Source organism: Quercus suber, unplaced genomic scaffold, assembly GCF_002906115.3.
Source record: "Quercus suber isolate HL8 unplaced genomic scaffold, Cork oak 2.0 scaffold_445, whole genome shotgun sequence".
In the NCBI taxonomy this organism is placed as follows: domain Eukaryota; kingdom Viridiplantae; phylum Streptophyta; class Magnoliopsida; order Fagales; family Fagaceae; genus Quercus; species Quercus suber.
In genome coordinates, this window is record NW_027069896.1 from 566112 (window position 1) to 582538 (window position 16427).

The following is a 16427-nucleotide window of genomic DNA, read 5'->3' on the forward strand; positions in this document are numbered from 1 at the left end:
TAATCAAATTAAAAAAATAAATAAATAAATAAACTATTGAGTTTGTTTCTTTTCCTCCCAATTTTCCCACACTTATTTTCATCCATCACACAATCTTTCCCAAATTTTTTATCGTACTTTACAAATTACATGTCCACAACAACCCACCACCACATCAAAAATCCATCAAAATAGTATTTTTTTTTTCCCGCTCAGTCAGTTTTGGGCGTAGGTGGAGATTGAACCCTAAATCTCTTATTTAACCATCAAATATTTTACTAGTTGAGCCAATTGGAACCCACTTAAAATAGTATTTTATATATCGTTTGTATGCAACCAACGTCTCATAATATATACGTCTCATCTATACTACTATTTAATGGACTTCCTTTATTTGGGATCCTCATTTTTTTTTTTTTTTTTGGGTTTAAAAATGCCCCAACACTCTTATATTTAAGTAGAGACTAAACTAAATGACAATCCAGTAAAATACTACAACTCTAACTCCCACTAAAATATTGCTTAAAAAATAGGGTCACTCTCCTATTAATTTTCAAATTGTTTTATCCACTTATAAATTAGATTCTCAAAATAAAAATTATATATAAAAAATAAAAACACATGTTTTTTTTTTTTGCCACAAAATAGGACCACTAAGCCCAATGTTTTCAATATTTTCCCCCTTTATCAAGACTTAAACGTTTCTCTCTCTCTCTCTCCTTTTTTGTTTTTTTTTTTTTTTTGGGTTTCCTTTCTTCTAAATTCTAATCTCTTTTTTTTTTTTTTTTTGGTTTTTGTTTTTATTTTTTCAAATATCTTCTTCTTTATTTTTGAATTATTAAAAAGAAATCTCACGTTTTTTTTTTGGGTTTTTGTTTGTATTTTTTTTTTCAAATCTCTTCTTCTTTATTTTTGAATTATTAAAAAAAAAATTCCTCCTAAAACTTCCCATTTACCCACTTATAGCCAATTACTCTCCATCCTTATCATCCCAACATTCCCACTTACAGCAGTTCTACTACGTAATCTCCGAGTACTTATCCACTTTTCCTCTCTCCTTTTCTTCTTAATTAGTATTCCAATCTAAAAAATTAAAATAACTTACAACACTGCTCCATAATCTGATTGAGTATGGGACAAGCCCAGGGCATTTAAACCTCTTCAAAAATATGTGTATAATTCCCACCACAAAAAAGTGTATACATTTTCTTTATTATGAAACTAAACCACAAAAAAAAAAAAAAAAAAAAAAAGCACGTGTGATGATATTAGTAATATATAAAATTCACAAATATGTAATTCTCATGCAATAAAATTTCTAGTCCAAGAAGACCCATTGCGTCTTTCTTTAGAGACCCACAACAAGGCCCAGCCCTAATCGGGCACCACCCGAGATCTTCTTCCATACGAGTCTTCATATAGATCAGGCTGGGCCTTTGGCGGGAAAAACGAAACAGTTGTATTATTAATTTTCCTTCAAAAACTAAAAACTTCATCAAAACTTTACTTTTCTAGTTTCTAACAAATTAGGGTTTCAAAATTTTTTTCTCTCATTTTCTCATCAGAGAAGTTGAAGATGGAGAAGGAGAACGATATCAATAGAGGAAGAAGCAATAAAGGAGGAGGAATTGCAGAGAACATTTTGGCTTTTCTTGACGCTTCCGTGACTAAAGACACTCAGGACGCCAATGATGATAGTATGTACTTTTAAATTCTTTGCTTATTCTCTGTTTGGTTTCCGAGAAAAAACCGCAGGCACTTAAAAAAATAGGAAGTTGGATTTCAATTTTATGTTGGTTTCCCGGAAATGGACTGTTGAAAATTCTACTGAACCTGCTTAGTATGATTAAAGTTGAATTTTCTGAAGTTTATTGTTACGATTTTCTTGCCAACCAAACAGAGGCTAAAGAGTATATTTTGTTGATTGATGATGCATAGGGATTGCTTTTCTTGAAGCTGTTTTTGCTGCTTCGATTGTTCCAGAAAGTGGATTTCCTCCAACCAAGTAATTCTCTCAGAGCAATTTTTTCTTCTTCTTTTGATTGATTGTGATACCAACTAATGATATATATATATATATATAAAATAAAAAATAAAAACCATATTCATTATTGTTCTTTTCAAAATGGAGCCATCATGTTCCTTATTTGCATAAATGCCAATGGATTGGAATGGAAAATTTTCACTTCTTTATAGTAAAATGTGTTTTGTTTCTCTTAGCCCGAGTATATTATATTTATTTTTGAAAATTTTGAATTTGGTTGTGAAGCAAAATGAGCGAGGCGGTGTTTCAGATATTGAGGCTTGGTAAATCCCTAGAACTGATTATGGCAAGTTTTCAGCTTTTGAATGAGTTAGATAAGGTGTATCTTCGATCCCTTAATTTTAATTCAACTTACAGTTTACTTCTCAGATGCCCCATAATTCTAACGAGAACCATTCTTCATCTGGTGTGATTTTTTTTTTTTTTTTTCAATGCAGCGTTACCCTTGGGTGTATTTTCCAAATTCATCCTCTAGCGCTTCACTTGACTTAGTCGTGGTTAAAGAGGTATAAGATTGATTATGGTTGCTTAATGTGTCCCTTATACTTGTGATTAATATATATATATATATGTATATATAATTTTTTTTTAAATTTCTTTTTTTTATAATTCAGTAGTTACAATTGGGAGGGGGAATTTGAACCTGGTTAAAGAGGTATTAGATTGGATATGGCTGCTTAATGTGTCCCTTATACTTGTGATTTATATATATATATATATATTGATAATTCAATAGTTACAATTGGGAGGGGGAATTTGAACCTTGGATGTCTGTTAGAAATACTAGGAGGTGCTAGTTGAGCTAGAGATGGCTGTATTTTTTAAATTTCTATGTTGTGTATTATAATCAATTCTCTCTGTTTGCTTTTAGGCTTGGTTGCCATTTGTTCTTGGCTTGGGTACCAATGATAGTGAGAGAGAAGCAGCACACAAAAAGTCTGGTGCAACACTTGACTCCTCTGTGAGTTTGATTTGCTGTTCTTGGCTTTGTTGTTCTGTTTCCTTTAATTTGTAGTTCATAGACATTAGTAAGTCGTATATTGCTCACTATGACCAATCCACAATAATCTGCACTAGTGTTTCTACTAAGAAAGCTATTTAATTTTTTCTCAAAAACTCTCCTCATCTACAATTTCTAGGACTCCATTTGGATAGCAAGGGAGATAAAGAAAGTAGAAGTACTTAGAGGTGCTTAATAAATTAAGTTTATTGCAATTTTTTACTTTCCCTCTTTCTTTTGTGTTATATATTATGAACTTTTTATCTTAAATATTTCACCTGGTGAATGAAGTTATGAATCGTGTGCTAATGTCTATAAAAAGTAACCTAGTTGTAAATATCAATTGTGCATTTCCATGTGATTCTAAATCAGGTTTTTGCATTCTATGGGCATGTAGACTTTTTTGTTGTGGGGAGGATGTGGGAAGTGGTGGTTTGTGACACATAGGTATAGAGTAATGGATGTTATGTAGGATCTTTAGATATTCAGCACTAAATTAGACTCTTGATGAGATTTTGAATGTGTTGATGGCTGTTTGATATTAAATCAATGAATACAACATGAAATAAAGCAAGATAAAATACCAGGCAATCACACCTAGGATTTCCTAAGAAATCAAACTTAGGTTGGAGAAGGCAATTACACCCTCAAAACTGAGAGTAAGCTCCTGGAATTTTATTGCATTAAAACCTTTATATAGGTTATAGGTTATTGTTAAATCCTTTACTAGAAGGACGGAGACTTCTAAATAACCTATTCCTAGAATGATTAGAATTATTAATAACAAAGGAAAAAGTACATAAGAGCGTCTAAACCAAATAGGAAAAGGGCTCAAAACACAAAATAAGAGTGATTGACCTTTCATACAGCCAGGGACAGCCCATTCTAGAAATATGAATATGACCAGATTGCCCTTATTCTAGTAAAACTTAATTCAAACCTTTATGCAATAAAAGATAAACAGAAACAAACAGTAAAAGAAAACTCAATACTCTAAACTTAATAAGCTAGGTCCTAAGAGAGCTCTCCATCATCCAAAACATCCGAAATAATGCTTGAGCATTAGAACCAGCTTTCCCTCGCCTCTTATAACTTATAAGTCTTTAAAGGGGGCCACCAGTTATGTCCCCCATCAGGCTGACAACCTGAATCATTTTGACAGCAGAGATGCTTCTTTGTTATATGATGGAAATATTAATGATGGATGATGCTGTTAGTTCCTACATCTTACTATTCTGGAGTGTTTGATTGTTGAACACTTGAACTTGATTTTAACTGTCTTAATTGCTGCAATTCCGCCTTCAAATAAGTGTCATTGCTTATCTCAGGGTTTTCATCTTCTGATTCAAGACATTGCTGCAGTGGCTGGTGAAGAAAAATTTCAAGCATTAGACACGAAGGTTGGTTTACTTATTTTCTGGGTTCATTGGAAGGGCATGGCATATTTGATCATAGGTCATAATAGTAAAGAAAAATATGTTAATTGTAGTCACATGAAGGTATGGACCCTTATTTGGTTGTGATTCATTTGTAGAGTGTACATGGATGTTGCTTCTAAACCCTATGTTTACCTTGATAAACTTGGAATGCAAAATGTAAAGATCATTTTTGGGAAATCAAATGCAAAACCCAATTGTATGCATAAATTGAATATAGATGCAAACATGAACTGGTGCTGTGTCTCATTATTATGGTTTTCGTCTCATATTTTCCAATCCAGTAACACTTCTTCCTCATGTTAAGCCTTTTGTAGAGGCACATATTTTAAGTTTGTAAGTTTAAGAGAATAATCTAACTGCCAATTAATATTGAAGCTTTCACATCATTCATTAAATAAAAACAAGTTCCGACCCTAAAGATAAGAATGCCCTTAAATTTGTCAATCTTTTTTTGCTTGTTAAACTAATCATGTGATTTGTTTCTCAAGTCTGGGATATTATTTTCAGGTATTGGATCTTATCGTAATGCTTCCTTCCTCACCTATACTTTATTATTTTAAACTTTTTAAAAAATATTAACTTTTTTGCTTGAAATTGTGTATAGTTTAGAGAGAGGCTCATGCTTTTAGAATTGGGGCGAAAATTACAGATGGGATTGTATGATTGAGATAATAGGCCCATTTGAGAAATAGGTAATTGTGGGATGATCCAACTATGTACAACAATAACAACAACAAATTCTTAGTTCCAAAATTGTCCTTAAATATGAAACTAATTTAAAGGATTTTTTAAAAGAGGGGGTGGTGGGGGGGTGGGGAGCCCTGTCCGTTAGGATATGTTTGATTCGAAGTAAATTATTAAAGATTGGAAAAGGGTGAGGGAATAAGTTTTACCTTGTTTGGTTAGGGAAATTAGGAAGGGGAGGCAAGTCCAAAGGGTTCTTTTTTTTTTTTTTTTTGATAAGTAAGAATGTTATATATACGAATGGCTACTCTATGCATGAAAAACATAGAGCAAACCCAATTTTTTTTTTTTTTTTTGATAAGTAAGAATGTTATATATACGAATGGCTACTCTATGCATGAAAAACATAGAGCAAACCCAGAAAATACAAGAAGAAGAAAAAAAAAAAAACCAAAACAGATTAATTACAAAAGAGAAAGAGAGCTAAGAAAAGAAGAGAGAGAATCACTAGTCGTGAGTCCCCAAGCCCGAGACCAATCAAAAAGAGTCCCACTAAAAGAGGCAACCATCTGAACACCTGAACTATCCAAATCCTCAAAAGTCCTCCGATTCCGTTCTTTCCAAATACACCATAGGATGCACAATAGAACTAGGCTCCAAATCTGAGACAAATGCTTCCCTAACTAATTCCACCAGCCAAAAAACAAATCTGGGATCAATCTAGACATAACCCAAGACAAACCAAAAGTTATTAAGACAAAACTCCACAACTGATAAGCCATCTCACAATGAAGAAGTAAGTGGTCTACTGTCTCTTCACAATGCCAGCACATAATGCACCAGTCTACAAAATCCAATCCCCTCAATCTTCTCAAATTATCACCCATTAGGATCTTATTCCAAGCTACACACCAAAAAAAAAAAAAAACTCGCCTAGGAGCCTTTACTCTCCATATTCCTTTCCAAGGAAAGACAATTGAGGGAGAATCCCGCATTTTGTTATAATACGACCGGATGTCAAACTCTCCATTAGGCTTCAACTTCCATCTCATCCGGTCTCTAACCTCCATAGGAGGAGTATTAGCTCCTAATATATGAAGAAAATGCAGCCCTTCATCCATCTCCCAATCATTAAATTCTCGAATAAAACAAACATCCCAAATTCTTCTATCCTCCAAAGGGTTCTTATCTAGAAAGGTTTTCTATGTTACCTAGCCTCCAAAACTTTCAAATCCAATCTTAAGTCAACTCAAACCCCATCAAAAACTCATAATTTATCCCTAACCAAATCCATCTGAGCGATCGTTAAAAAATTCCCAAACACCATCATCATACTGAGCTTGGCAACACTGAATGATTCCAAACGGTCTAGATCACAACCCAAACAAACCTAGGGCCACCTCTCATCCATTTGGGTTCTCCCAATTGAGCCTGTGACTTTGCCTACAGTAGATTGTGAAGATTGCAATTGTGAGTCCCAAATGCTACCGCCCAAACTTACCCTTCCGTTGTCACTATAAAACCTATCGTAGCCCATGTTGCTGATTTCACCTTAACTGTCATCGAGACCAAAGCAGTATCCATTCATCAATCAAAGTCCTCATGCTTGCTATAACAAGTTTCTACTGACAATCCCACATGCAAAAGCGGGTCCTACATTTCTGTCATCATCACATCATTGCAATATTGCCAATGGCATCTTTATTCCACTAAGACCTCACTGTAAACAATTTCATTCATTGAAGCCGAGCCATGCTGCCCCGATTGCTTGACAGGTTGCTCAGCGGCCATTACTCTGTTGGAAAATATTGACTCATTGCCATTGGAGCTGTGCCAATTCTACCACTGCTTGGGTTGAGGTTCATTATAAAGGATCTTTGTTTTACTTGTTTTGCATGCCTTCAACCAAACAGTGCAGCTTGACCAAAATTAACACACTCCCACCTGGTCTTGTGAATTTCAGACCCAATCCATTGTAAATAAAAATTGAAGGCCTGAAACAAGTAATGATGCGTATGAGTTTGCCCATTAGCCCGTGTAATTAATTTAGCTGAACATCAAGTTGTACATGTCCCTTGACCCATATGTGCTTGTCAATTGCCAATCAAGGTTCAAAGCACAGCAACGTTTAGTCCATAACTAGGTTTTGTCAAGATGAAACTCATTAGTAGAGAAAAAAAAAATATCGGTAGAGTGTGGAGAACATCTCTTTATAAGGAACAAGCATACCATAGCTATTTGGTTAGATATGATTCAAATGAAATAAAACCTCAGAAAAATATGACCTCATTCCTATACTCCTATCAAGAGAAACCTCTACCTCAAATCCTATTTGGGTGACTTTTAGATCAAAAAAATATTTTGAGGCAGGAGAATATAACTTCAGTCCTGCTAAGTACTTAGCACAATTTGAAGAATACAAGATGCTTGTTCATATTCTGAATCCCAATTGGTAATGGAGCCCACTTTGGTATCAATAAAAGCCATACTGAAAGCCATCTAAGACCTGTCTACGAGGATCATGTTAATAAATCCTTCCTTTCTACCGATGACCACTAGCAATTAAATTGTAGCTTCCCACACAAGAGGCAATAGTGTTGGTTTTGAGATTTTGGTGAAGAAACATCTAGACAACTGGAAACTAGTGTTGAAAGAGAAGTATAAGTGCCAAAAGATGTTACTACAATTCTAGACTAGTAGTGAGCAGAGCATTCTGTGGAGTCTAAATAGTGAGTTGGAATACTTGAACTGTGTTTAGTAGATTTAATGCAGCTTGTTAGAGAGTCATATATATTGCTTATCACTGTGAATAGAGATATCACATTGCTCTTAGTATGGACAAAAAAAAAAATAGCAGAAAAAGGTGTTTTGCAAAAACGAGAGTGATGTGACATGAATCAGGAGCGAAAGGGGTTTAATGATCTGATAGCATGTTAAGTAAAGAGAATAAAAGATGGAATTGTACAGAAAATGAGGACCTGTGTTCCCAAGATTCCATCCCCAAAACCATTCGTTCATTCATTATATATGGGAAAGTTTGTTATAAGATGGAGAATATTTTGATGGTGACAGCTGGTAGGGATACCTCATCAGTTGAATCTTCTAGACTTTTATAGAAGAGTACCACTCATATAATACAAGTGTACAACCCAATATTATCTCTATAATTCTCTAATAGTGGTCTTAATTTGTGCTCTCATTCAAAGCCTTTTGATGATGGCATATGCCACAAATCATGTACTAGATAATGGAGATTATTTTCCTAAATGAGTTCACTATTTCTTGGTTGTTTGTGTGCATGTGTAATAACATACTAGTTTGTGATCTCATATGCAACAGATCATGTACTTGACAATGTAGGTTTATTTCCTAAATGAATTCGCTACTTCTTGATTGCATTTTCCTAATTCAAATGTTTGAAAACATTACTAATGAAGTAATTTCCCTAGAGACATGCAATGCACCATTAACAACAATCAAACTGTAGTCCCAAAATTCTGAAGTTGGCTATGGATCTTTAACATGCTAATCAGGGTGGATCACATTCACATGTATTCTTTTCCGTTATTCATTGAAGTCATACTCTATGTTACCTCTTAAACTGACATGTCTTTTTTATTATTATTTCTACTAATGCTATTCTATGACCTTCTTCTAACGTTTATCTCATTCCTTCCCTTTGACTTGAATCAACTCACTCTTCCTTGCAAGTTCCTTGATTACTCTTCTTTGCACAAGACCAAGCCATTACAAGAGACTCTCCCTCATCTTTTCATTAATATGGACCACCCCCTATTTTTAAGTGAATTTCCTCATTTTGAATTCCATCTTTCTTTGTATTTCCACTATCTTGACAATCTCATTTTTGCTACACCCATTTGATGAACATGTTGCTTCTTAATGGCCACATGGAATGCATCATCAATGCCCCTTATTGATATTAACTTTTGTTTCAGATTTTTTGACCTATAATTCCTTGACTTCTTTCAGTATAATTGTATATATTGTATCTGATGCTCTTTTATAATTGAGTGATTTATATCCTGTAGGTATTTTCTATCAATGCCTTGGCTTTATCACTTAAGCACAAATTTTGTTAGGTTCTTATTTGTTACTTCATCTGTTGGCAGTCCCTTGGGAGTATGTTACTGTTCCAGTATCTTGTGAATGTTCTCGAAGCAGATATACTACCTCGTAACAGTGTGTATGAAGGTACGCTGATATTTTTTTCTTTTATGCCATCATATCTTTGGGATGTTGAAGTAGTTCATTGTGTGCTGCAGAAACTATGAACTGGGCCCTACTGAGGGAATCTTTGCTTAATGTGCTTCTGGTATACTCTTGTCCTTAAAGCCATGAACACCGAAGATTTAACTTCACACTCCTGCTTCTTGGAGACACTATTTAATGTTTATTTGAGAGAATGTGAGGTGGTTTAGACTAGATTTCTTTTGCAGGCAAGAAAATTAAAATCTTACAGTACTAATACTTTAATCATCTGTTGATGTTCTACATCATGGCTCTTCTGTTGTCTTTCTTTACAGAGATTTAACTTCAGACTCCTGCTTCTTGGAGACGCTATTTAATGTTTATTTGAGAGAATGTGAGGTTTAGACTAGATTTCTTTTGCAGGGGTCAAGAAAATTAAACTACAAAGGCTTAGTGAGAGATTGCTTGACCATTATATGTGGACTATGTCAAATTCAATCTGCATTCAGTAATGATAAGATATGTCTGGAGAATTACATGGCAAAACCATCTGACAGTTGTGACACTGCTGTGGCAATTGCTTTGCCTGAAATAGGACAGAATACCTGCATTGCCATTCAGAAACTTCTGATACTAGTAAGTTCCAAAATATCCTCTAGTTCAGGATATTTGAATCAGTCTCACCATGGGCTCTAATAATGTTAACTCTTTAGATTATGGAACTTGATATATCAAAGCAGAAAGCAGATATGAAAGGTTTGACTACCAGAGCTGATGGTGTGAGGTTATTGTTTCTTTTCCTCAAATAGTGAAATTTTAGGTATTGGTTTGTGTTCTATAGTTGTTGAAAAATAATTGCATTGCTGGAATATGTGCAGGACCCCACTGGTAGAGGTAATTCTTGATGAACTAACTTACAATAAGGGCCTACTTTCCCCATTTCTCCAGGTATTCATCCAAATATTTTTTCTACTCTCATTTGCAATAAGTGTGCATTTCTGTATTTATATGTACACAAACATGTAAATACGTTGTTTAATGCATTGTAAAAGATGGGGATGCTTCAATAGGCACTTGGCTTTATCCAGAAAATAATGGCATAGGTGTTAGCTGCAACTCTGACCACATACCAAAAAATCCATATCCCTTATCAAATATTGACAGCGGGGGTTCATTAGTGCGTAGTTTTACTTTTTTATTTTTTATTTTTTTATCTAGGAAATTCTTAATCTACTATGATATCAACTTTTTTTTTTTAAAGGAAAAAGGATCTTCCCATTTGAAATATTTCCATTTCATGGTTCTTATTAAATGGTTACAAATCTAAATGTTTATCATGTGCAACATTATTTTAAATCTCCAATTGAAATTGATCCATTTCATGTTTTAAATTAAATATTACAAATCTAAAGGTGTTTGCCACATCATTTGAAATTTTAAATGACATAGCTGGTACATTGTAAGACCTAAGAAGTAAACTCTAAAACATGGAATGGATAGAATCCTATTCCATTGTTTAAATCGTAACGTTATGTCTACTTTTTGGCAAAATATATTTTCTGCATTTTCCAATGTTGGCACAGCTGAAAATCTTGATCAACAGAAAACCTTTTCCGAAGTGAATAAGAAAAACCCAAAAGTGACAAAATATGTTTTCGCCCGTTCTTTTGGGCCCTATCTCCTTGCATTCCTTTGTGCCACCATTACCTCTTCTCCTCTCCCCTCACCTGCATCATTACTGCCATCGCCACACCACCTCCGATGCCACCACTGCCAATGCTACTAACATCATTGTTACCACACTGACACCATCACACCACCATTACTAGGCCTCATGGAGTGAATTTGTGGAAGTCTATTAGGTGTGGTTGGCCATTTTTTGTTCGTCACATCCAATTTGAGGTTGGGGCCAGGTTTACTGTGATTTTGGCAGGACATTTGGTGTGGGGACACTTCTTTGTGTGTGCTCTATCTGAGACTTTTTCCTTTAAGTCGAAATAAGGAGGCCTATGTGGCTGATTTGATGAAGTTTCCAAATGGTGTTCTTTTTTGGGATCTAAATTTTAGAAGATATAGTGAAGATTGGGAATTGGAATCCTTTTACAGTTTAATGTCTAGAATTTATGGAGCTTCTTTGAAAGGAGTTGGGGACGATAAGATGTGTTGGAAACCTGCTATGGGAAGAGGTTTTGCTGTTTGTTCTTATTACTAGGTGCTGACAAAAAGTTTTGATCAGTCTTTCCCTTGGAAGATTGTTTGGAAGTCTAAGGTCCCTTCTAGAGCTGCTTTTTTTGTTTGGACTGCAGTTTTGGGGAATATTTTGACTATTGATAATCTTAGGAAATGACAGATTTTGATTTTGGATTGGTGTTGTGTATGTAAAAGAAATGGGGAATCAGTTGACCACCTCCTTATCCATTGCCCTATTGCTTTTGATTTAAAATCTATGGTGTTTACTTTGTTTGGCATTCATTGGGTTATGCCGAAAACAGTGGTGGAGCTGTTGGCTTGTTGGCAAGAAAAGTCTGGGAGGCATCGGAGTTCTGCTATTTGGATGGTTGTGCCCCATTGTTTGATGTGGTGCATTTGGCAAGAGAGAAATAACCGACATTTTGAGGATTTAGAGAGATCAGTTTCAGATCTTAAACTCTTCTTCCTTAAGACTCTTCTGGATTGGGTTACAATGTTAGGCGTTCGTTCTTTTTCTTCAGTCCATGGTTTCATGGACTTTTGTACTTTATGCACTTGATTTGTTTTTGTCCTTGATGTGTACTTCCTGTATACTTAGGTGACACCCCTCTTCTTTTTAATATATTTTTATTACTTATCAAAATATATATATATATATATATATTGGAAAATGTTTTTAGGATCAATTTCAAGGTACCAACCAAAAATAGAAAAAACAAGTCATTTTCATGTCCCAGAAAATTATTTTTTGTTGAAACAAATGCAGAGTAAGTTGGCTAAGTTTTTCTGATTATATTTGTTTCCTAATTTTTTGCACAATTTGTATTTGCTATTACTTTGTAAAGGTCCATGTTTCCATAGTTTCAAGTGATTCTAGTTTCTTGTTGTGTCTTGGTAAGTTACAATTTTCTAGTAGTTATTTTTATGGGAAAATACATTGTTAGTCTCTAAACTTTAGTGCTTAGCCCTTGAAGATTAAGTGATTGCTTTTAGTTCATAGCAAACTTAAAATGGTTGCTTTAGGTCCTTTCGTTAACATCTGTTAAATCTCTCTATGGAACAATGACGTGCCCTAACTAAAAATTAACACGTCATCATTTCGTTAGACACGTATGGAACTAAAAGCGATCACTTTAAACTATATGGTCTAAAATTGCTCATGGCCCATGGGCTGGAAGTTCAAGGACCGACAACATATTTTGGTCTTGTTTTATTTTTAAGAATGCCAATATTTTTTTTTAGTGCCAATAATGGGAATGGTTTGCAGGTCTTCAATGAACCCAAATGGAAGCTGGATATAATTTTGCAGTATTTCTGGAAGTACATAGCAAAAGTAAGTTGTTAGATTACTGGAACCTCCATTTAAATTGTCCCAAACGATTTATGTCTATGATGTTTGCCCTTATATATCAAGGCTTTTTGACTTGGGGGCAGAACTTTCCTATGTTCATCCAACCTACTAAATGGTGACTTATCTGAGCAATTTTAGTTACATGACATATTAAAGTCATGTGACTAATTTAAATGACTTAATGAATTATCTAAAAAAAAGTACATGTGGATGATCAGTTGAATTGCCACATAATGGGTTATTGGAGATTCCTTTAATCCGGCTTAGAGGAAAACTGCCCTTGACATAATTTTAAAGGTAATACGATATGTTTTTCCTACTATTGTATTATCTTCATATGGTTAATTGCCATCCCATTTTGCACAGCCTTCTATTCGTACTCGAAGATCAACTGATTTTGTAGATGACGAAACTTTCAATGGAGCTTTGAAGTGCTTTTCAAATGGTAGTAGCACAAAAGGCATCATAAAAAGGATTGGTATAAAAGAAATTCAGTTGCTTTTAGCACATGGTTATAAGGTGATTTTTCTTGTAACTCAAGCAACATTTACTTCTTGATTCCCTACAGCTACAGGTTATTGTGTTTTACGACGACTCATTCTTTTAGTATACCTGTCTTTTGATTGACTAATATGAATTATTTTCGTATCTATCTTGACATATGAGGTTAATATATAACACGCTTTAACTTGTTATGCTTCACCTTGTTTATAGTTAATTTCCTTACCTTAGAATATCATTATCTAGAAACATTGGTCAATCTCTTGTTCAGTAGTCATCTGTACCATTTTTGGGATAGAACTCCCTTTCTTGCTGATAAGTTCAGATAAAACTCTCTTTCAGGCTCAATTGTTGCTATTGTCTGAACAATGCCCTGCTGAAGCCATCTCAGATTCCAAGGAAGATGTGAGAGGCAACTCTCTTGTGGAAATAAGCAAGAATATGATCTCTGCTTTCAATAGTTTGAGGAGAACTGATGAGTAAGGCTCATAGGCATTCAGCAGTTAACTTGCTTTTGCTTGTTCTCTTTGCATGAATTCTAGTAAATTACCACTTAACCCAAAAACTTATTCTAGTAGAAAATGGTGAATTTAATCATTTAAACCTTTCTTTTTCTAATACTACTCATGTATGAGCCCTAATCGCCCTCAATTAGTGGGGCTCAACTTGAATTTTTAATTTTAAATGAGAGGTAGAGTGGAGACAAAGTTGGAACCTAGGGTCACATACTCTAATTTACCAATCAATCATTAGAGCCCAAAATTATTGTGTAAGAAACTGTCAAAATCTATTACCTTGAGAAGTCAAATTATTTACCAAAGGGCACAGCGAAATCAACTTCTATCTTTTATATATAATTTTCCCTGAAATTCAACATGACATGCTTGTTTAATGGAAAATTTTATTACCTCTGATTGGTTTTTACTTGCATCATGATGGCAATATTTAGTTTTTACCCAAACTTATAATACAGCTTGGAAGTTACCGTAGTTCATTTTGAATCATGTCTATAACTACAGGACAGTAGTCTCAATATTGAACTGAGATTTATATCTCAAAAAACAATACAAAAAATAGTTTTTAAAAAATTCGATCTAAAAAGTCATTGTCCTTGCGGGAGCAGTAAACTGTGAGGATATCATGATATATTCCCTGGACAAAATAATTTTGTTTGATAGTTATATATGAAGTGTCTGCTGTGTATATCTGAAATTAGATGACAAAATCTTGAGTCTAGTAAATCAAGTGGTTGATTCGCTCAGTATCTTTCTTTTTCATGCTATTTGATGTTACTTGCAATGGTGTAGGTGCATGGAGATTTCATCATATGTTAAAGAAGCAGTGTTCACAGCAGCGACACTCCTCTCTAAAATGTCTTAGTGGCTTGGAATCATTGACCCATTCTGAAGGATGCTATGCTGTAGGTAATCTGATTGTTCCTTTCTACATGTATAGTAATGGATAGGCACTTGTATTTATTATCTCTATATTGACTTGATTGCCAGCCAGCAGCATATTTGTGTAGGGCTTTGCTGCTTTCATTTCGTTATCTATTTTCTAACTTCCCAACGGGAGTTATTGTTTTTACTTTTTGTTGTTTTCTCCCTTGAGTATAATTTTTGGTCCATCATGCTTATACCCTTTTTTTATTTGGCCAGTTACTATGAATTATGTCAATGTAATTCAAAATGGTTAGTTGTATATTTTGCTCAGCCTTGATGTGGATGGTGAACCATTGGATGAAACAATGGCTAGCCAAAATGTGTTTACTCTTTGAGATTTCTACCCATTATTTGTCCCTTCTATTTTTCTAATTTATCCTGTTCTGCTTTCTATTTTGTACTTGCATCTCTAATCCAACAAGCAAAATAATGATTTAATTACTTAGCTCCTCCAGAATGCAATCTCTACCGACTATTTTTTTTCTTTTTTAATGGTAGTTGTGTATGTTTAACATAGATGGCTAGTTTACATTTTTAGAGGTGATTCAGTCAACATGGATTTCTGTAAGTGCTGCCAGATTAAGATTTTGCAAAAGGACATAGTTTTTTCTTTTTTAATGCTTACAATTGATCATGTCTGGATTGAAATTGATTGCTCAAGAAAAGGATATCCGCATTCATATAATGTTGGAAGTTTTCACTAATAATTGGAGCTCAAAAAATGAAACTACTTCTAATTATAAAACACACAAATTATAAAACACACAAAAAGGGCACAACCTTAGTATACGAGAAGTATACAAAGGAAGAGCTCAAGCAGAAAAGAAATTAAAATAAAAGTAAAAATGTAATAAACATTATGAGATCGCATGGGTGTTCAATTTGGTATGTCCTCCCCTGGATGTTAATTGGTCAGCACACTAGTTCGCTTCTTGGTACTGGCGTTGTACTTGTAGCATCACCCTTCACAATTTAGTGAGTAATTTGTTGCAATTAGAAACAACCACAAATGCCTATGGTTGGTACTTGGGTGGTTTGCTTATCTATGCAAACATGGGAAGGCAATATTAGAGTCATCTCAATTCTCAACCTTGAATATAACCCTTGTAGCATGTAACTGGCAGTACTTCGTGTTCTGTCCAAAGTCCAAAGCAGCGCTGCTATTTGGATTAAAAAACGGTTCAGCCATTGCTCCGAATGGTCATGCAATAGTATTCTACACTCTTCTTGTACGGGGTACCTTTGGAGCTACAAAGCCTACAATCGAGTATGCTTGTCAAACTGATATGGCTTGCCAAGAAACTGTATTAAGATTGCTAGGTCATGTTATTATTGGTTGGGGTAAGCCATTTGGTGGTATTCCAGAGCAGGACGATAGCTCCCATGAATAACATGTTGGGGGTGAGTGAATTTGCTGTTTAAAATATGAGTTGATACCTTGTCCAACTAGATACTTCAAGTTAGGTAAAATTAAAAAGGGGATTCCAAGGGAGCTGTAGGTGATCCTGTTGTTTTGAGGATGTGAGATTGAGGTGAAACTAATTTAAACTTGTGGGTTAAAGGATAACGGAGTCACTGGTATCATATT

General features: G+C 34.5%; 1 protein-coding gene across 1 annotated transcript; it reads left to right on the forward strand.

The window, feature by feature from the left end:
• Positions 1-1335: 1335 nt before the first annotated feature.
• On the forward strand, positions 1336-15215 carry LOC112020108 (negative regulator of systemic acquired resistance SNI1). The gene is made up of 15 exons (XM_065762175.1): positions 1336-1676; positions 1918-1984; positions 2249-2342; positions 2461-2529; positions 2895-2984; positions 4352-4423; positions 9277-9358; positions 9430-9479; positions 9779-9991; positions 10069-10139; positions 10234-10303; positions 12813-12878; positions 13263-13415; positions 13740-13876; positions 14705-15215. Exons 1-15 carry the CDS (start codon positions 1556-1558, stop codon positions 14775-14777), a joined length of 1428 nt encoding a protein of 475 aa, XP_065618247.1. The 5' UTR covers positions 1336-1555; the 3' UTR covers positions 14778-15215.
• The last annotated feature ends 1212 nt before the right edge of the window (positions 15216-16427 follow it).

What these genes read in the sequence shown, in the direction of transcription:
- LOC112020108 (XM_065762175.1), top strand. Translation starts at nt 1,556, where the DNA reads ATGGAGAAGGAGAACGATATCAATAGAGGAAGAAGCAATAAAGGAGGA. An exon ending in TTCAGAAACTTCTGATACTA is followed by an intron (nt 9,992 to 10,068) that starts GTAAGTTCCAAA and finishes TTAACTCTTTAG; the next exon opens with ATTATGGAACTTGATATATC. An exon ending in TCTGGAAGTACATAGCAAAA is followed by an intron (nt 12,879 to 13,262) that starts GTAAGTTGTTAG and finishes CATTTTGCACAG; the next exon opens with CCTTCTATTCGTACTCGAAG.